The 23781-nt window shown below is 47.3% G+C and overlaps 1 protein-coding gene across 1 annotated transcript; it reads left to right on the forward strand.

Moving 5' to 3' along the window:
- The first annotated feature begins 946 nt into the window (after window positions 1–946).
- On the forward strand, window positions 947–1357 carry LOC121483830 (keratinocyte-associated protein 2-like). The gene has a single exon (XM_041742353.1). The coding sequence runs from the start codon at window positions 947–949 to the stop codon at window positions 1355–1357; it is 411 nt and encodes a 136-aa protein (XP_041598287.1).
- Window positions 1358–23781: the final 22424 nt, after the last annotated feature.

Genomic DNA, 23781 nt, shown 5'->3' on the forward strand with positions numbered 1-23781 from the left:
TAACTTAAACCTAACCCGTACCCTCACCCTAAGCCTAACCCTAACCCTAACCCATACCCTTACCCTAAACCTAACTCTAACCCATACCCTAACCCTAACCCTTACCCGTACACTAACCCTAACCCTAACCCTAACCCTATTGCTAACCCGTACCCTAACGTTAACCCTAACCCTAATCCTAACCCTAACCCTAACCTTAACCCTAAGCCGTACCCTAAACCTACCCTAACCTTAACCCAAACCCTAACCCTAACTCTAACCCCTACCCTACCTCTAACCCTAACCCTAACCCTAACCAGTACCCTAACCTTCACCCTAACACTAACCCGTACCCCAACTCTAGCCGTAATGCGTTACCCTCACTAAACCTAACCCTCACCCTAACCCTATGGCTAACCCGTACCCTAACGCTAACCCTAACCCTAACCCTAATCTTAACCCTAACCCTAACCCTAACCCCTAACCCTAACCCTAAACCAAAACAGTACCCTAACCCTAACCCTAACCCTAACCCTAAATCGTATACTAACCCTAACCGTAACCCTAACCCTAACCCTAATCCTATCCCGTACACTAACCCTAACCCTAACTCTATCCCGGACCCTAACCGTAACCCTAACCCGTACCCTGACGCTAAATCTAACCCTCACCCTAACGCTAACCTTAACCCTAAACCTTACCCTAACGCTAAACCTAAACCTCAGCCTAATCCCAACCCTAACCCTCATCCTAACACTAACCAGTACCCTAACCCTAACCCGTACCCTAACCCTAATCCGTACCCTAACCCTAACCCTAACCCTAAAGCGTAACCTTACCCTAACCCTAACCCTAATCCGTACCCTAACCCAAACCCTAACCCGTACCCTAAGCCGTACACGGCCGCCGCGGTTTGGTGCCTCTCTTTCTTTCCTGAAGTGCCTTCTGGTGCTGGGGGCAGCGTGCGATGGCCGTGGGCACAGGCACCTCGCTGGCGCTCTCGTCCCTGCTGTCCCTGCTGCTCTTCGCCGGGATTCAGATGTACAGCCACCAACTGCCCTCCACCGAGTGGCTTACCATCCAGGGCAGCATGCTGGGCTCCGGACTGTTCGTCTTCTCGCTCACCGCCTTCAATAATCTGGAGAATCTGGTTTTTGGCAAAGGATTCCAAGCAAAGGTCTTCCCTGAGATTCTTCTTTGCCTCCTTTTGGCTCTCTTTGCATCTGGCCTCATCCATCGAGTGTGCGTCACCACTTGCTTTATCTTCTCCATGATTGGGCTGTATTACATCAACAAGATCTCCTCTACTCTGTACCAGGCAGCAACTCCAGTTCTCAAACCAGCCAAGGTCACGGGGAAAGGCAAAAAGAGAAACTGACCCTGACTGTCCAATAAAGTTGACTCTTTGTAAAAACAAAACAAAACAAAACAAAACAAAACGCAACCCTAACTCGTACCCTAACCCGTACGCTAAACCTAACCCTAAACCTAACCCTAAACCTAACCCGTACACTAACCCTAACACTAAACGAAACCAGTACCCTAACCCTAACCCTAAACCTAACCCTTACCATTCCCTAACCCTAACACTAACCCTAAACCTAACCCTAACCCGTAACCTAACGCTAAACCTAACCTGTACCCTAACCCTAACCCTAACTCTAAACCTAACCCGTACCGTAACCCTAACCCTAACCATAACCAGTGCCCTAACCCTAACCTTAACCCTAACTTGTACCCTAACCCTAACCCGTACCCTAACCTGTACCCAACCCGTACCCACTCCTAACCCTAACCCGAAACCGAACCCTAACCCTAACCCTACTGCTAACCCGTACAGTCACCCTAACCCTTACCCGTACCCAAACCCTAACCCGTATCCTAACCCTAAACCTTACTCTAACCCTAACCCGAACCTTAACCCTACCCCTAAAGAGTACCGAACCCGAACACTAAACTTAACCCTAACCCGTACCCTAACCGTAACCAGTACCCTAACCCTAAACCTTACTCTAACCCTAACCCATACCCTAACCCTAACCCTAACGAGTACCCTAACCCTAACCCTAAACTTAACCCTAACCCATACCCAAACCCTAACCCGTACCCTAACCCTAAACCTTACTCTAACCCTAACCCGTACCCTAAACCTAACCCTAACGAGTACCCTAACCCTCACCATAAACTTAACCCTAACCCGTACCCTAACCCTAAGCCTAACCCTAACCCTAACCCTTACCCTTACCCTTACCCTAACACTAACCCTAACCCTAACCCTAACCCGTAGCCTAACCCTAACCCTTACTGTACACTAAACCTAACCCTAACCCTAACCCGATTGCTAACCCATACCCTAAGGCTAACCTAACCCTAACCCTAACCCAAACCTTAAACCTAACCCGTACCCTAAAGCTAACCCTAACCCGTACCCTAACCCTAACCCTAATGCATACCCTTACCCTAACCCTAACCAGAACCCTAACCCTATCCCTAACCCTAATCCTAACCTGTTCCCTAACCCTAACTGTAAGCCAAATATGTACCCTAACCGTAACCCTAACCCTAACCAGTACTCAAACCTAACCCTAACCCGTACCGTAACCCTAACCCTAAACCAAACCCTAATCCTAACACTAAGCAGTACCATAACCCGTACCCTTACCCTAACCCTAATCTGTAACCGAACCCTAAGCCTAACCCTAACCTGTACCGTATCCCTAACCCTAAACCTAACCCTAACCTTAACCCTAACCCGTACCCTAACCTTACCCTAAACCTAACCCCTCCCCTGACCTTAACCCTAACCAGTACCCTAACCCTAACCATAAAACTAACCCTAACCCGTAACCTATACTTAACCCTAATGTGTACCCTTACCCTAACGCAAAACCAAACCAGTACCCTAACCTAACCCTAAACCTAACCCGTATTCTAACACTAAACCTACCCTATCTCTACCCTAAACCTAACCCTAACCCTAACCAGTACCCTAACCCTAACCCTAACTCGTAAACTAACCCTAACCCTAACCCTAACGCCTACCCTTAACCTATCCCTAACCCTAACCCAAACCCTAACCCTAACCAAAACCCGTACACTAAACCTAAACTTAGCCCTAAACTTATTGCAAACCGGTACCCTAACCCTAACCCTAACACTAACCCTAAGCCTAACCCTAACCCTTACCCTAACACTAACCCTAACCCTAACCCTAAACCTAAACCTAACCCTAACCCTAACGCGTTCACTAAACCTAACCCTAACCCTAACCCTATTGCTAACCCGTACCTTAACCCTAACCCTAACACTAACGCTAACCCGTTCCCTAACCCGTACCCTGAACATAACCCTAACCCGTACCCAAACGTTAACCCTAACCCTTACCCGTACCCTAACCTTAACCCTAACCCGTCCCATAACCTTACCCTATCCCTAACCCTAAACCCTCCCCTAACCCTAACCCTAACCGTAACCAGTACCCTAACCGTAACCCTAAACCTAACCCTAACACTATACCTAACCCTAATGCGGACCCCTACCCTAACACAAAACCAAAGCAGTACCCTAACCCTAACCCTAAACCTAACCCATACTCTAACACTAACCCTACACTAACCTGTACCCTAACCCTAACCCTAACCCTAAGCAGTACCCTAACCATAACCCTAACTCGTTCACTAACCCTAACCCTTACCCTAATCCTAACGCCTACCCTTAACCTACCCTTACCCTAACCCATACCCAACCCTAACCCTAACCCGTACACTAAACCTAACCTTAGCCCTAACTATTGCTAACCCATACACGAACCCTAACCCTAACACTAACCCTAACCTGTGCCCTAACCCGTACCCTATCCGTAAGCCTTACCCATAACCTAACACAAAATTTAAACCTAACCCAAACCCTAAACTTAACCCTAACCCGTACCCTAAACGTAACCCTAACCCAAACCCTATCCTGTACCCTAAACCGTACCCATCCCTTCCCCTAACCCGTAACCTAACTCTAACCCTAACCCATACCCAGCCCTAACATTAACCCTAAACCTTACCCTAACCCGTCCCCTAGCTCATACCCTAACCCTAACCCTAACCCATATCCTAACCCGTACCCTAACCCTAACCAGGACCCTAACCCTAACCCTAAACCTAACCCGTACCCTAACCCTAACCCGTACCCTAAATCATACCCTAACCCGTACCCAGCCTAACCCTAATCCGCAACCTAACGCTAACCCTAACCCTACCCCTAACCCATACACTCAACCTAACCCTAAACCGTACCATAACCTTAACCCGTACCCTAACCCTTACTCTAACCCTCACCCATACCCTAACCCTAACCAGTACCTGAACCCTACCTAAACTTAACCTTAACCCGTACCCTAACCCATACCTTAACCCTATCCCATACCCTTACCGTCACCCTAACCCTAACCTGTACCCTAAACCGAACCCTAAGCTTAACCCTTACCTGTACCCTAACCCTAAACTAACCCTACCCTGTACACTAAACCTAACCCTAACCCTAACCCTACTGCTACCCCATACCCTATCCCTAACCCTAATACTAAACCTAACCTTTACCCTCACCCAAACCTTAACCGTAACCCTAACCTGTACCCTAATGCTAACACTAAACATAACCCGAAGCCTAACCATAACCCTAACCCGTACCCTAAACCTAACCATAACCCTAACCCTAACCCCTACCCTAACCCTAACGAGTACCCTAACCCTAACCCGTATGCTAACCCTAACCCTAACATGTACCCCTACCCGAAACCTAAACCAAACCAGTACCCTAACCCTATCCCTAACCCTAACCCTAAACCTTACCCTAATCCTAACCCCTAAACCTAACCCTAACCCTAACCCAAACCCGTAACCTAACCATAAACCTAACCGTACAATAACCCTAACCCTAACCCTAACACTAACCCGTACCCTAACCCTAACCCTAAACCTAACCAGTACCCTAACCCTAAACCAAATCCTATCCCTAACCCAAACACTAACCCTAACCCTAACCCGTAACCTAACCCTAACCCTAACCCTAAGCCTAACCCTAACCTGTACCCTAACTCTAACCCTAACCCTAACCCTAAACAGTACCCTAATCCTAACCACTAAGCCTAAGCCTAACCCTAACCCTAACCCGTAACCTAACCCTAAACCTAACCCGTACAATAACCCTAACCCTAACCCTAACCCTAACCCGTACCCTAACCCAAATCCTAAACCTAACCAGTACCCTAACTCTAAACCAAATCCTATCCCTAACCCATACCCGAACCCTAACCCTAACCCGTATCTTAACCCTAACCCTAACCCTAAACCTAACCCTAACCTGTACACTATCCGTAACCCTAACCCTAACCCGAAACAGTACCCTAACACTAACCCTAACCCTAAACCTAACCCGTACACTAAACCTAACCCTAACACTAATCCATACCCTAACCGTAACCCTAACCCTAACCAGTATCCTAAACCTAACCCGTAACCTAACCCTAACCCTAAACCTAACCAGTACCGTAACACGTACCCTCACCCTAACCCTAAACCGAAACCTAACCCTAACCCTAAACCTAACCCGTACACTAACCCTAACCCTAAACATCACCGTTACCCTAACCCTAACCCTAACCAGTACCCTAATCCTAATCCTAACCCTAACCCTAACCCTTACCCTATCCAGTACCCTAACCCTAACCCTATCCCTAATCCTAAACCGTACTCTAACCCTAACCCTAACCCTAATCCATACCCTAAACCTGAACCTAACCCTAACCAGTACCATAAAACTAACCCTAACTCTAACCCTAACCCTAACCCTAAACCAAAACCTAACCCTAACCCTAAACCTAACCCGTACACTAACCCTAACCCTAAACATCACCGTTACCCTAACCCTAACCCTAACCAGTACCCTAAACCTAATCCTAACCCTAACCATAACCCTATCTAGTACCCTAACCCTAACCCTATCCCTAATCCTAACCCGTACTCTAACCCTAACCCTAACGTTAATCCGTACCCTAACCCTGAACCTAACCCTAACCAGTAACCTAAAACTAACCCTAACCCGTACCTTACCCTGTACCCTAACCCTAACCCGTACACTAACCCTAACCCTTACACTAACCCTAACCCGTACCCTAACCCTAACCATAACCAGTACCCTAAACCTACCCCTAACCTGTAAACTATCCCTAACACTGAAACTAACCCATAACCTAACCCTAACCCGTACCGTAACCAGTACCCTAACCCATACTCAACCCTAACCCTAACCTGTAACCTAACCCTAAACCAAACCCTACCCCTAACCCGCACTCTCACCCTTACCCTAACACATAGCCTAAACCTAACCCGTACCCTAACCCTAACCCTTACACTAACCCTAACCAATACCCTAACCCTAACCCTAACACGTACCCTAACCCTAAACCTTCCCCGTATCCTAACCCTAACCCTAAAACTAAAACTAACCCTAACCTTTAACCTAACCATAACCCTAAACCTAACCCTAACCAGTACCCTAACCCTAACCCTAACCCTAATCCTAACCCATACACTAACCCTAACCCTAACCCTAATCCGTACCCTAACCCTAACCCTAACCAGTACCCTAAACCTAACCCTATCCCGTACCCTATACTGTACCCTAACCCTAACCCGAAACCTAAGCCTAACCCTAAACCTACCAGTACTGTAAACCGTACACTAACCCTAATGCTAAACCGTAACCTAATCCGAACCCTAACCCATACCCAGCCCTAACCCTAACCCTAACGCTACCCCTAACCCGTAACTCACCCTAAACCTAACACTAACCTTAACCCTAACCCGTACCCTAACCCGTACCCTAACCCTATCCGATACACTTACCCTAACCCTAACCCTAACCGGTACCCTAACCCTAACACTAACCCTAACCATAACCTGTAACCTAACCCTAACCCTAACCCGTACTCTAACCCTAACCCTAACCCTAATCCATACCCTTACCCTAACCTTAACCCTAACCAGTACCCTAACCCTAACCCTAACCCTAACTGTACTCTAACCCTAACCCTAAAACTAACCCGCATCCTAACTCTAACCCTAAACCTAACCCTCACCCATACCCTAACCCTTACCCTAACCGTAACCCTAACCAGTACCCTAACCCTAACCCGTACCCCAACCCGTACCCTAACCCGTTACCTACCCGTACCCTAACCCTACTGCTAACCTGTACCCTCACCCTTACCAGAAGCTGTACCCTAAACCTAACCCGTACTCTAACCCTAATCCTTACACTAACCCTAACCCGTACCCTAACCCTAACCCTAATCCAGACCCTATCCTAACCCTACCCCTAACCCGTACCCAACCCTAACCCTAACCCGTACCCGAACCCTAACACTAAACCTAACTCATACCGTAACCCTAACCTGTACCCTAACACGTACCCTAACACGTACCCAGCCCTAACCCTAACCCGTAACCTAACTCTAACCCTAACCCTACCCCTATCATGTACACTCACCATAACCCTAACCCGTACCCTAACCCTAACCCGTACCAAACCCTCACCCTTACTCTAACCCTAACCCATCCCCTAAACCTAATCGGATCCAGTACACTAACCCTAAACTTAACCCTAACCCATACCCTAACTCTAACTCTAACCAGTACCCTTACTCTAACCCGTACCCTAAACCTAACCCTAACCTGTACACTAAACCTAACCCTAACCCTAACCTTATTGCTAACCCGTACCCTAACCCTAATCCTAACACTAACCCTGACCGGTACACTAACCCGTACCCTGACCCTAAACCGTACCCTACCCTCACCCTTACTCTAACCCTAACCCGTCCCCTAACCCTAAACGGATCCAATACACGAACCCAAAACTTAACCCTAACCCGTACCCTAACCCTAACCCTAACCGTAACCGGTACCCTTACCCTAACCCGTACCCTAAACCTAACCCTAACCCGTACACTAAACCTAACCCTAACCCTAACCTTATTGCTATCCCGTACCCTAACCCTAACCCTAACACTAACTATGACCGGTCCGCTAACCCGTACCCTAACCGTAACCTTCACCCGTACCCTAACGTTAAACCTAACCCTAAACCTAACTCTAACCTTCACCATAAGCCGTACCCTAAACCTAACCCTAACCCTAACCCTAACCCCTACCCTAACCCTCACCCTAACCCTAACCCTAACCCTAACCCTAACCCTTACCCTATCCCTAACCTGTACCCTAACCCTGACCCTAACCCGTACCCTAATTAGTACACTAACATTAACCCTGACCCGTACCCTAACCCGTACCCTAAACCTAACCCTAAACCTAACCCGTACCCTAAACCTAACCCTAAACGAAACCAGTACCCTAACCCTAACCCTTAACCTAACCCTAAACCGTACCCTAACCCTAACACTAACCCTAAACCTAACCCCAACCCGTAACCTAACACTAACCCTAACCCGTCCCCTAACCCCAACCCTAACAGTAAACCTAACCCGTACCCTAACCCTAACCCTAACCTTAACCAGTACCCTAACCCTAAACCTAACCCTAACCCTAGCCTGTACCCTAACCCGTACCCTAACCCTAGAACTAACCCGTAACCTAACCCTATCCCTAACCCTAACCCATACCCTAACCCTAACCCATACCCTAACCCATACCCTAACCCGTACCCAGCCCTAACCGTAACCCGAACCCTAAACTTAACCCTACCGCTAACCCGTACACTCACCCTCACACTAACCCGTACCCTAACCCTAACCCGTACCCTAACCCTAACCCTTATTCTAAATGAACCTGTACCCTAACCCTAAGCCTAACGAGTAACCTAACCCTAACCCTAAACTTAACCCTTACCCGTACCCTAACCTCAGCCTAACCCTAACCCTAATCCTAAACCGTACCCTTACCCTAACCCTAACCCTAACCCGTACCCTAACCCTAACCCTTACCTGCACACTAAACCTAACCCTAACACTAACCTGATTGCTAACCCGTACCCTAACGCTAAACCTAACCCTAACCCTAACCCTAACGTTAACCCTTACCCATACCCTAAACCTAACCCTAACCTGAACCCTAACTCTAACCCCATACTAAACCTAAACCTAACCCTAATCTGTACCCTAACCCTAACCCTAAACCTAACCCATACCCTAACCCTAACCCTAATGCGTACCCTTAACCTAACCCTAAACCAAACCAGTACCCTAACCCTAAACCTAACACTTAACCATGCCCTAACCCTAAACCTAAGCAGTAACCATAACCCTAACCCTTACCCTTATCCTAACCCGTACCCTAACCCTAACCCTAACCCATATCCGTACCCTAACCCTAACCCTGACCAGTATCCTAAACCTAACCCTAACCCGTACCGTAACACGTACCCTAACCCTCACCCTAACCCGTAACCTAATCCTAATCCTAACCCTAAGCAGCACCGTAACCCATTCCCAAACCCTAACCCTAAACCGCAACCTAACCCTAACCCTAACCCTACCTGTACCCTAACCCTAACCCTCACCCATACCGTAACCCTCACCCTAACCCAGCCAGTACCATAACACTAACCCTAACCCTAAACCATACCCTAACCCTTACCCAAACACTAAACCGATCCCATACCCTAACCCTAACCCTAAACCTAACCCATACCCTAACCCTAATCCTTACTCTAACACTAACCCGTACCCTAAACCTAACCCTAACCAGTACCCTAACACTAACCCTAACCCTTACCCTAACCCTAACCCTAAGCCATACCTTTACCCTAAACCTACCCTAACCCATACCCTAACTCTAACCCTAACCCGTTTTCTAAACCTAACCCTAAACCTAACGCTATTGCTAACCCGTACCCTAACCCTAACCCTAACACTAACCCTAATCCATACCCTAAACCGTACCCTAACCATAACCCTAAAACGTACCCTAAAGCTAAACCTACCCATAACCCTAAACTTAACCCTAACCCGTTCCCTAAACCTAACCCTAACCTTAACCGTAACACCTACCCTAACCCTAACCCTAACGCTAAACCTAAGCCTAACCCGTTCCCTACCCCTAACCCTACGTGTACCCTTACCCTAACCCTAAGCCTAATCAGTACCCTAACCCTAACCCTAACCCGTACCCTACGCCATACACTAACCCTAACCCTAACCCGTACCCTAACCCGTAGCCTAAACCTAACCCTAAAACTAACCTAAACCTAACCAGTACCCTAACCCTAAACCTAAACGAAACCAGCACCCTAACCCAAACCCTAACCCTAACCCTAAACTTAACCCTGACCCGTACCCTAACCATAACCCTAACACTAACCCTAACCCTAACCCGTACCCTTACCCTAACCCTAACCCTAACCATAACCCGTACCCTAAACCGTACCCTAAACCGTACACTAAACCTAACCGTAACCCTAACCCTATTGCTAACCTGTACCCTAACCCTAACACTAACACTAACCATAACCCTTACCCTATCGTGTACCAAATCCGTAACCCTTACCCGTACCCGAACGCTAAACATAAACCTAACCCTAACCTTAACTATAACACGTACCCTAAACCTAACTCTAAACCAAACCCTAACCTGTACCCTAAAGCTAAACCTAACCCTACCCCAAACCAGTAACCTAACCCTAACCTAACCCTTATCCTAACCCGTACCCTAACCCTAACACTAAACCTAATCCATACCCTAACCCGTACCCTAACCCTAAAACTAACACGTACACTAAACCTAACCCTAACCCTAACTCGATTGCTAAATCGTACCCTAACCCTAACCCTAACACTAACCCTAACCCGTTATCTAACTCGTACCCTAACCCTAAACCTAACCCTAACCGTAACGCCTACCCAACCCTAACACGTATCCTAACCTTAACCCTGACGAGAACCCTAACCCTACCCTAACCCTAACCCATACCCTAACACTAACCCTAACCCGTAACCTTACCCTAACCCTACCCTAACCCTAACCCTAACCCTAACCCATACCCTAACACTAACCTAATCCATAACCTTACCCTAACCCTAACCCTAAGCCGTACCCTAACACTAACCCTAACCCGTACCCTAAGCCATAACATAGCCCTAACCCTAATCCTAACCCATACCCTATCCTAACCCTAAACCTACAGTAAACCTAACCTGTACCCTAACCCTAACCCTAACCCTAACCCTAACCCTAACCTGTATCCTAACCCTAACACTAAACCTAACCAGTACCGTAACCCTAACCCTAACTCTAAGCCTATCTCTAAACCTAACCCGTACCCTAACCCTAACCCTAACCGGTACCCTAACATAAACCCTAAGCCATTCCCTGACGCTAACCCTAACCCATAACTTAAACCTTACCGTAACGCTAACCCTAACCCTTATCCGTAGCCTAATCCTAACCCTAACCCTACCCCTAACCTTAACCCTAACCCTAACCCGTACCTTATCCCTAAACCGTACCCTAAACCTAACCCTAAACTGTACCCGAAGCCGTACACTAAGCCTAACCCTAACCCGTATCCTAACCCATGACCTAAACCTAACCCAAACTCTAAGCCTAACCCTAACCCGTACCCTAAACCGTACCCTAAACATAACCCGAACGCTAACCCTAAACCTATCCCGTACCTAACACTAACCCTGAACCAAACCAATACCCTAACCCTAAACCGTACCCCAACCCTAACCCTAACCCCATCCCGTATCCTAACCCTAAACCTAACCCGTACCCTAACTCTACCCTAAACCTAACCCTAACCCGTACCCTAACCCTAACACTAACCCTAACCAGTACTCTAGCCCTAACCATAACCCTAAGCCTAACCCGTATCCAAACCCTAACCCTAACCCTAAACCTAACCCTAACCTGTACCCTAACCCTAACACTAAGCCTAACCCTAAACAGAACCGTAACCCTAACCCTAACCCTAATCCTAACCAGTACCCTAACCCTAACCCTCACCCTAACCCGTACCCTAACCCTAACCCTAATGCTAACCGTAACCGTACCCTAACCCTAACCCATACAGTTACACGAAACCTAACCCTAACTTTAAACCATTACCTAACCCTAACCCTTACCCTACAATGTAACGTAACCCGTAACCTAACCCTAAACCTCACCCGAAACCTTACCCTAACCCTAACACTAACCCGAACCCTAACCCTAACCCTAAACCTAACCCTAAACCTAACCCGTACCCTCACCTTAACCCTAAGCCTTACCCTAACCCTAAGATGTACCCTAACCCTAAACCTATCCCAAAACCTACCCGTACCCTAACCCGTACCCTAAACCTTACCCATACCATAAACCATACCCGAACCCGTACCCAGGCCAAACCCTAACCCGTAACCTAGCCCTAACCCTAAAACTAAACCTACCCCATACACTCACCCTAACCCTAACCCATACCCTAACCCTTACCTCTACCCTAACCCTAACCCTTAATCTAACCCTAACCCATACCCTAATCCTAACCCTAAGGAGTACCCTAACCCTAACCCTAAAGTTAACCTTAAACCGTACCCTATCCCTAACCCTAACCCGAACCCTAAAGCTAACCCGTACCCTTAACTTAACCCTAACACTAAACCGTACCCTAACCCAAACCCTAACCTGTACCCTAAACCTAACACTAAACCTAACCCTATTGCTAACCCATACCCTAAACCTAAACCTAACACAAACCCTAACCCGTACCCTCACACGTAAACCGTACCCTAACCCTAACCCTAAACCTAACCCGGACCCTAGCCCTAACCCTAACGCGTAACCTAACCCTAACCCTAACCAGTACACTAACCCTAACCCTAAACCATAACCTAAACCTAACCCACACCCTGACCCTAACCCTTACTCTAACCCTACCCTGTACCCTAACCCTAACACTAACACTAACCTGTAACCTATCCCTAACTCTAACCCTAACCATAACCCTAACCAGTACCCTAACCTAACCCTAACCCGTACACTACCCGTAACCTAACCCTAACCCGTACCCTAGCCCTAACCCTTACTCCTACCCTAACCCGTACCCTAAACCTACACTAACCAGTACCCTAACCCTAACCCTATCCTTAACCATAACCCGTACCCTAAACCTAACCCTAACGCTAACCCGAACCCTAACCGTATACTAACCCGTACCCTAACCCTAACCCTAACCATAACCTGTATCCTAACCTGTACCCTAACCCTAACCTTAACCTAACCCTAACCCTAACCCTAACCCTAACCCTAACCCCTACCCACACCCTAACTCTAACCCTAACCCTAACCGTAACTCTAATCCTTACCCACCCTAAGCTTAATCCTAACCCTAACCCAAACCTAATCCTAACCCTAACTCTTACCCTAACCCTAACATTAACTCTAACCTTAACCCTACCCTAACCCTAATCCTAACACAAACCAATACCCTAACCCTAACCCTAACCAGTACCCTAACTCTAAACCTAACCCTAATGCGTACCCTAACCCTGAACTTAACCCTAACCAGAAACCCTTACCCTAACCCTAAACCGTACCCGTACCCTAACCCTAAACCTTACCCGTACCCTAACCCAAACCCTAACCCTATGCCTAACCCATACCATAACCCGTACCCCAATCCTAATACTAACCCTAACACTAAGCCATACCCTAACCCTAACCCTAAACCGTACCCTAACACTTACCGTTAAGCTAACCCTAACCCTTACCCGTTCCCAACCCTAACCCTAACCCAAATCCTAACCCGTAACCACACCCTAACTCTAACCCTAACCCTAACCCTAATTCTAACCCGAAACCTACCCTAACCCTAATCCTAACCTTAACCCTAACACTAACCCATACATAAACCTAACCCTTACCCTAGCCCTAAACCTAACCCATACCCTAAACCTAATCCTAACCCAAACCAGTACCCTAACCCTAACCCTAACTCGTACCCAAACCCGTACCCTAATCCTAACCCGTACCCTACCGCTAACCCTTACTCTAAACCTAACCCGTAACCTAACCCTAAACCTAAGTGGTACCCTAACCCTAACCCTAACCCGTACCCTAATCCAAACCCTAACCCTAAACCATAAATTTAGCCTAACCCTAACCCTAACCCATAACCTTACCCTAACCCTAACCCTAACCCGTACCCTAAACCTAACCCTAACCTTAACACTAACCCTATTGCTAACTGTACCCTAACCCTAACCCTAACACTAACCATAACCCCTACCCTTACCCGTACCCTAACCGTAACCCTTACCCGTACCCTAACCCTAATACTAATCCTAACCTTAACCCTAAGCCAAAATGTAAACCTAACCCTAACCCTAAACCTAACCCTAACCCTTACCGTAACACTAAACCTAACCCTTACCCGTACCCTAACCCTAACCCTAAACGTAACACTAACCTGTACCCTATCCCTAAACCATACCCTACCCTTTACCCTATCCCAAACCCTAAGCCATACCATAACCCTAACCCTAAAGTTAACGCTAACCCTTACCCTAACCCTAACCCTAACCCTAACATTTTACCTAACTTTAACACTAAACTCTAACTAGTACCCTAACCAGTATCCTAACCCGTACCCTAACCCGTACCATAAACCTAACCCTAATCCTAACCCTTACCCTAATCCAAACCCTAACACTCACCCTAACCCTAACCCTAACCCTAACCCTAACCCGTACCCTAACCCTAAACATAATCCTAAACCTAACTCTAAGGTTTCCTCTAACCCTAACCCTAACCACTACCCTAACCCTAACCATAAACCTAACCCATCCCCAAACCCTCACCCTAACCCTTACCCGTACCCTAACCCTAACCCTATCCCGAACCAGTACCCTAACCCTAACTCTAACCCATACCGTAACCTGTACCCAAACCCCAACCCTAACCCGTACCCAATCCCTATCGCTAATCCTAACCTGCACCCTAAACCTAACCCATACCCAAACCCTAAACCTAACCCTCACCCTAACCCTAACACATACCCAAACCCTATCCCTAACCCTATCCAGTACCCTAACCCTAACCTAACACTAAACCTAAACCGTACCCTAAACCTAAACCCAACCCTAACCCTAACCCGAACAGTACCCTAACCATAACCCTAAACCGTACCCTAACCCTCACCCTATCCCATACCCTAAGCCGTAACATAACCCTCACCCTAATCGTAACCCGAACCCTAATCGTAACCCTACCCTCACCCTAACCCTAACCCCTACCCTAACTATAACCCTAAACCTAACCTGAGTGCTAACCCTAACATTAACCCTAACCTGTACCCTGACCCTAACCCGAACTCTAAACCTAATCCTAACCCTAACCCTAAACCGTACCCTAACACTAACCCTAACCCTAAGCCGTACCCTAACTGTAACCCTAACCCATAACATAACACTTACCGTAACGCTAACCCTAACTCTAACCCTAACCTGTAGCCGTACACTAATCCTAACCCTAACCCTAACCCGTACCCTAACCCATACTCTATCCCTAAACCGTACACTAAACCTAACCCTAACCCTAACCTGTACCTTAACCCTAACCCTAACCTTAACCCTAACCTTAACACTTTCCCTAACGCTAACCCAAAACCATAACCCGTACCCTAACCAGAATCCTAACCCGTACCCTCACCTGTACCATAACTTAAACATAATCCTAACCAGTAGCCTAATCCTAACCCTAACCCTCACCCTAAACCTAACCCGTACCATAACCCTAACCCTAACCTGTATCCTAACACTAACACTAATCCTAACCAGTACCCTAATCCTAACCCTAACTCTAACCCTCACCCGTACCCTACACCTAACCCTAACAGGTACCCTAATCCTTACTGAAAGCCTAACCTGTACCCTACCTCTATCCCTAGCCTGTAACCTAAACCTAACCCTAACCCTAACCCATAGGGCAACCCTGACCATAACCCTAACCCTGACCCATACCCTAACCCTAATGCTGACCCTAACCAGTACCGTAAACCTAACCCTAACCCTAACCCTAACCAATACCCTATCCCTATACCTAACCCTTACTGTACCCTTAACCTACCCCGTACCCTAACCTTATACCTAACCCTAACCATAACCCTAACCCTAACACTAACCCTAACACGTACCCTAAACCTAACCCTAACCCTAACCAAACCGTAACCCTAACCCGTACCCTTATCCTAACCCTAACACTAACCCTAACCCGTACCAGTACCCTAACCCTAACACTAAACCTTAACCTAACCCTAACACTAATCCGTACCCTAACCCTAAACCTTACACTACGCCTAACCCGTACCCTAACCCAAACCATAACCCTAACCCTAACCCGTACCCTAAAACGTATCATAACCCATAACCTAACCCGTATCCTAACCCTAACCCTAACCCTAACCCTAAACTGTGCCCTACCCTATCCCTATCCCGTAACCTATCCTAAACCCTAACCCTAAACCTAACCTGTAAACTAACCCTAACCCTAAACCTAACCAGTACCCTAAACCTAACCCCAACGCTTAAGGTAACCCGTACCCTAACCCTAACCCTAACCCGTACACTTACCCTAACCCTAACCCTAACCCGTGATCTAACCCTAACCCTAATGCGTACCCTTACCCTAACCCTAACCCTACTCCGTAACTGAACCCTAACCCTATCTCGTACCCTAAGCCGTACACTAACCCTAAACCTTACCTGTACCCTAACCCGTACCCTAAACATAACCCAAAACCTAACCCGTACCCTAACCCTAACCCTAAATGAAACCAGTACGCTAACACTTACCCTAACCCTAACCCTAACCCTAATACGTACCCTAAACCTAACCCTAGCCCTAAGCCTAACCCTAACCCTAACCCATACACTAACCCCAACACTAACCCTAAACAGTACCCAATGCCTAACCCTAACCCCAACCCATACCCTAACCTTGAACCTAAACTGAAGCCGAACCCGTAACCTAACCCTAATACATAACCTAACCCTAACGCTAATCCTCACCCTAATCAGTCCCCTAACACGTACACTAGCTCATACCCTAACCCTAACCCTAACCCAAAACATTACCCTAACCCTAACGCTAACCCGTACCGTAACCCTAACCCTAAACCTAACCCTAAACCTAACCCTAACCTGTACCCTAAACCTAACCCTAACTCTAACCCTAACCAGTACCCTAACCCTAAACCTAACCCTAACCCAAACCCTAAAACAACCCTACCCTAACCCGTACCCTAACCCTAACCCTCAACCTAACCAGTACCCTAACCCTAACCTTAACCCTAAACCTAACCAGTAACCTAACTCTAACCCTAAACCATACCCTAACCCTAACCCTAACCCATAACCTAACCCTAACCCTAACGCTAACTGGTACTGTAACCCTAACCCTAAACTTAACCCTAAACCGTAAACCTTACCCTTCACCTAACCCTAAACAGTACCCTAACCCTAACACTAACACAAACCCTAACTCGTACTCTGACCCTTAACCTAACCCTCACCCTAAACCTAAACCTAACCATAACCCGAACACTAACCTGTACCCTAACCCTAACCCTAAACCTAACCCGAACCCGTACCCTAAACCTAACCCGTACCCAGTCCTAACCCGTACCCTAAACCGTACCCTAACCCGTACCCTAACCGTAACCCTAACTTTAACATGTACCCTAACCTTAACCCTAACCCGTACCCTAAACCTAAACCTAACCCTAACCCGTACCCTAACCCTAAACCGTACCCTAACCCGAACCCAAACACTAACCCTAACCCTAACATGTAGCCTAACCCTAACCCTAAACCTAAACCTCTCCAGTACCCTCAACCTAACCCTAACCCTAAACCCAACCCTAAACCGAACCCTAACCCGAACCCAAAGCCTAACCCTAACGCGTACCCTAAACCTTACCCTAACCCTAACCCTAAACCTAAACTTAACCCTAACCCGTACCCTAAACCTAACCTTAAACCTAACACGTACCCTCACCAAACCCTAACCCTAACCCGTATCCTAACCCTAACCCTAACCCTAAACCTAACCCTAATCTGTATCCTAACCCTAACCCTAACACTAACCAGTACTCTAAGCCTAACCCTAACCCTAATCCTAACCTGTACCCTAACCGTAAGCCTAACCCTAACATGTACCCTAACCTTAACCCTAACCCGAACCCTAAACCTAAACCTAACCCTAACCCGTACCATAACCCTAACCCTAAAACGTACCCTAACCTTAACCCTAAACCGTACCCTAACCCGAACCCTAACACTAACCCTAACCCTAACCTGTAGCCTAACCCTAACCCTAAACCTAAACCTCTCCAGTACACTCAACCTAACCCTAACCCTAACCCCAACCCTAAACCGTACCCTAACCCGAACCAAAGCCTAATCCTAACGTGTACCCTAAACTTTACCCTAACCCTAACCCTAAACCTAAACTTAACCTTAACCCGTACCCTAAACCTAAACTTAACCCTAAGCCTAACCCTAACCTTAACCCTAACACGTTCCCTCACCGAACCCTAATCCTAACCCTTATCCTAACCCTAACCCTAACCCTAACCCTAACCCTAAACCTAACCCTAATCTGTATCCTAACCCTAACCCTAACACTAACCAGTACCCTAAGCCTAACCCTAACCCTAATCCTAATCCTAACCCTAACCCTAACCCTAACCCTAAACCTAACCCTAACCCTAACCCTAATCCATACACTAACCCTAAAACTAAACCTAAACAGTACCCATCCGCTAAACCTAACCCCAACCCTACCCTAACCCTAACCCTAAACTGAACCTGAACCCGTACCCTAACTCTAATACGTAACTTAACCCTAACGCTAACCATAAGCCTAATCAGACCCCTAACCTGTACCGTAGCCGGTAACCGAACCCTAACCCTAACCCGTACCATAATCCTGTCCCTAACACTAACACGTACCGTAACCCTAACCCTAACCCTAACCCTAACCCTAACCTGACCCTAATCCTTTTTTTTTAATTTATTTTTTATGATAGTCACAGAGAGAGGGAGAGAGGCAGAGACACAGACAGAGGGAGAAGCAGGCTCCATGCACCGGGAGTCTGACGTGGGATTCGATCCCGGGTCTCCAGATTCGCGCCCTGGGCCAAAGGCAGGCTCCAAACCGCTGCGCCACCCAGGGATCTCCCTGACCCTAATCCTAACCTGTACCCTAAACCTAACCCTAACCCTAACCTGTACCCTAAACCTAACCCTAACCCTAACCGATACCCTAACCCTAACCCTAACACTAACCCGTACCATAACACTTACCCTAACCATAACCCTAACCCGTACTCTAACCCTAACCCTAACCCTATCCCGAACCCTACTCCTAACCCTAACACTAAACCGTAACCTAACTCTAACCCTAACCCGTACCCTCCCTAACCCTAAAACTATACCGTACCCTAACCCTAACCCTAACCCTAACCCTAACCCATACCCTATCCCTAAACCTAACCCTAAACCTAACCGGTACCCTAACCCTAACCATAACCCTAACCAGTACCCTAACCCTAACCCATACCCTAACCGGTACCCTAACACTATGGCTAACCCTAAATGTAACCCGCATCCTAACCCTAAAGCTAACCCTACCGTAAGCCTAAACTGTGCCCTACCCCTCACCCTAACCATAACCCTAACCAGTACCCTAACCCTTACCCTAAACCTAACCCTAACCCATACCCTAACCCTAACCCATACCTAAACCTAACTCTAACCCTAACCTTAACCAGTACCATAACCCTAACCCTACCCGTACCGTATCCCGTAACCTAATCCTAACCCTAACCCGTAACCAAAACCTAACCCTATCCCTAACCTGTACCATAACCCGTTCACTAACCCTAACCCTAACCCGTAACCTAACCCTAACCCTAAACCTAACCCGTACCAAACTAAACCTAACACTAACCCTAACCCGTAACCTAACCCTAACCCTAACCCTAACCAGTACCCTAACCCTAACCCGTACCCTAACCCTAACCCTAACCCGTACTCTAACCCAAACCCTAACACTAAACCTTACCTGTACACTCACGCTAACACTAAGCCGTCCCCAACCATAACCCGTACCCTAACCCTAACCCTTACACTAATCCTAACCCGTACCCTAACCCTAACCCTAACCAATGCCCTATCCCTATCCCTAACACTAACCCTAACCCTAACCAGTATGCTTACCCGTACCCTAACCCTAAACCTAACCCTAACCCTAACCCATACCCTAAACCAAACCCTAACCCTTTCCATAACCCTAACCCTAAACCCTAACCCGTACCCTAACCATTACCCTAAACCGTATCATAACCCGTACCATGACCGTAACCCCAACCCTAAACTCTACCCTTATCCTAAACCTAACCCTAACCCCAAAGTGTACCCTAACCCTAACCCCAAACCGTACCCTACGCCTAACTCTAACTATAAACATAACCCGTCCCCTAACCCTAAACCTACCCATAAACCGTACCCTAAACCTAACCCTAAACCGTACCCTAACCCTAACCCTAACCCTAAATCGTACCCTACCCTAACCCTAACCATAACCCTAACGGTAATCCTAGCCAGTACACTAAACCTAACCATAAACCTAACCCTAACACTCAACCTAACCCATAACATAACCCTAATCCTAAACCGTCCCCTAACCCTAACCCTAACCGTAACCCTAACCAGTACACTAATCCTAACCATAAATCTAACCCTAACACTAAACCAAACACGTAACATAACCCTAACCCTAACCCTAACCCAAGCCCTAAACCTAACATGTACCCTAACCCTAACCCTAACCAGTATCCTAACCCAAACCCTAAACCTAAACCTAACCCTAACCTCTACCCTAACCCTAACACTAACCCTAACCAGGACACTATCCCTAACCCTAACCCTAATCCTAACACTAATCCATACCCTAACCCTAACCCTAACCCTAACCAGTTCCCTAACCCTAACATTAAACATTCTGTAACGTGTACCCTAAACCTAACCCTAACCAGTAACCTAACCCTAACCCTAACCCTAACCCTAACCCTAACCCTAACTCGAACCGCATTGCTAACCAGTACCCTCACGCTAACACTAACCCTAAACCGTAATCTAACCCGTACCCTAACCCTAACACTAACCAGTACCGTAACCCTAACCCTAACCCTAACACTAATCGGTACCCTAACCCTAACCCTAACCAGTACCCTAAACCTAACCCTAACCCGTACCGTAACCCATACCCCAACCCTAACCCTAACCAGTAACTTAACCCTAAACCTAAACCTTTCCAGTACCATAACCTGTACCTTAACCCTAACCCTAAACCGTAACCTAACCCTCATCCTAACACTAACCTGTACCCTAACCGTAACCCTAACCCTGACCCTCAACTGTACCAAAAACCTGATCTTAACCCTAACCAGTACCCTAAACCTAACCCGAACCCTATCTGGTACCCTAACCCGTAACCTACCCTAACCCTAAAACGTACCCTAAACCTAACCCTAACCCTAAACCTAACCCGTAACCTCACCCTTTCCTGAAGCCGTAACCTAACCTTAATCCGTACCCTAACCCTCACCCTATCCCGTACCCTAAGCCGTACACTAACCCTAACACTAACCCGTAACCGAACCCGTACCCTTAGCCTAACCCTAACTGTAACCCTAACCCTAACCCATACCCTAACCCTAACCCTAACCCTAACGCTAACCCTAACCCTAAACAATACCCTAACCCTAACCCGTACCCTAAACGTAAGCCTAACCCATTCCCTAACGCTAACCCTAACCTTAACACTAACCCGTACCCTAAACCTACCCCTAACCCTAACCATAACCCCTTACCTAACCATAAACCTATCCCTAAGCAGTACCCTAACCCTAAACCTAACCCTAACCCTAACCAGTACACTAAAACTAACACTAACCCGTACCGTAACCCTAAACCAAACCATAAACCGTACCCTAAACTTAACCCTAACCCCTACCCTAAACTTCAACTTAACCTTAACCCATACCCTAAGCCTAACCCTAACGCATACCCTTCCCCTAACCCTGAAACAAACCATTACCCTACACCTAACCCTAACCCTAACCCTAAACCAGTACCCTAACACTAACCCATACCCTAACCATGACCCTAACCCTAACTAGTACCCTAACGCTAACCATACCCCTTACCCGTCCCCTAACCCTAACCCTAACCCGTGTCCTATCCCTAACCCAACCCTAAACCTAACCTAACCTGTACCCTAACGCTAACCCTAACCCTAACCCTAACCAGTACCCTAACCTTAACCCTAACCCTAATCCGTACCCTAACCCTCACCCTAACCCTAATGAGTACCCTAAACCGAACACTAACCCTAACACTAACCGTAACCCGTAACCTAAACCTAACCCCAACACTTACCCTCCACCGTGTACCTAACCCTAACCCTAAACACCTAACCCTACCCTAACTCCTAACTACTAAACATACCCGTCTCCCTAACCCTAACCTACCTAAACCCTAAACCGTACCCTAACACTAACCCTAACCGTACCCTAACCTAACCCTAACCCTAAACGTACCCTACCCTAACCCTACACCATAACCCTAACGTAATCCTACCAGTACACTAAACCTAACCATAAACCTAACCCTAACCTCAACCTAACCCATAACATAACCCTAACCTAAACCTACCCCTAACCCTAACCCTAACCGTAACCCTAACCCTACACTAATCCTAACCATAAATCTAAACCCTAACCTAAACCAAACACGTAACCTAACCCTAACCCTAACCCTAAACCCAAGCCCTAAAACCTAACATTACCCTAACCCTAACCCTAACCAGTATCCTAACCCAAACCCTAAACCTAAACCTAACCCTAACACTACCCTAACCTAACACTAACCCTAACCAGGACACTACCCTAACCCTAACCCTAATCCTAACCTAATCCATACCCTAACCCTAACCCTAACCCTAACCATTCCCTAACCCTAACCATTAAACATTCTTAACTGTACCCTAAACCTAACCCTAACCAGTAACCTAACCCTAACCCTACCCTAACCCTAACCCTAACCCTAACTCGAACCGCATGCTAACCATACCCTCACGCTAACACTAACCCTAAACCGTAATCTAACCCGTACCCTAACCCTAACACTAACCATAACCGTAACCCTAAACCCTAACCCTAACACTAATCGTACCCTAACCCTAACCCTAACCAGTACCCTAAACCTAACCCTAACCCGTACCGTAACCCATACCCCAACCCTAACCCTAACCAGTAACTTAACCCTAAACCTAAACCTTTCCAGTACCATAACCTGTACTTAACCCTAACCCTAAACCGTAACCTAACCCTCATCCTAACACTAACCTGTACCCTAACCGTAACCCTAACCCTGACCCAAACTGTACCAAAAACCTGATCTTAACCCTAACCAGTACCCTAAACCTAACCCGAACCCTATCTGGTACCCTAACCCGTAACCTACCCTAACCCTAAAACGTACCCTAAACCTAACCCTAACCCTAAACCTAACCCGTAACCTCACCCTTTCCGAAGCCGTAACCTAACCTTAATCCGTACCCTAACCCTCACCCTATCCCGTACCCTAAGCCGTACACATACCCTAACACTAACCCGTAACCGAACCGTACCCTTAGCCTAACCCTAACTGTAACCCTAACCCTAACCCATACCCTAACCCTAACCCTAACC

The sequence above is a fragment of the Vulpes lagopus genome, unplaced genomic scaffold (genome assembly GCF_018345385.1).
Source record: "Vulpes lagopus strain Blue_001 unplaced genomic scaffold, ASM1834538v1 ctg178, whole genome shotgun sequence".
Classification (NCBI taxonomy): domain Eukaryota; kingdom Metazoa; phylum Chordata; class Mammalia; order Carnivora; family Canidae; genus Vulpes; species Vulpes lagopus.

Coding starts and splice junctions, on each gene's coding strand:
- LOC121483830 (XM_041742353.1), top strand. CDS start 947: ATGGCCGTGGGCACAGGCACCTCGCTGGCGCTCTCGTCCCTGCTGTCC.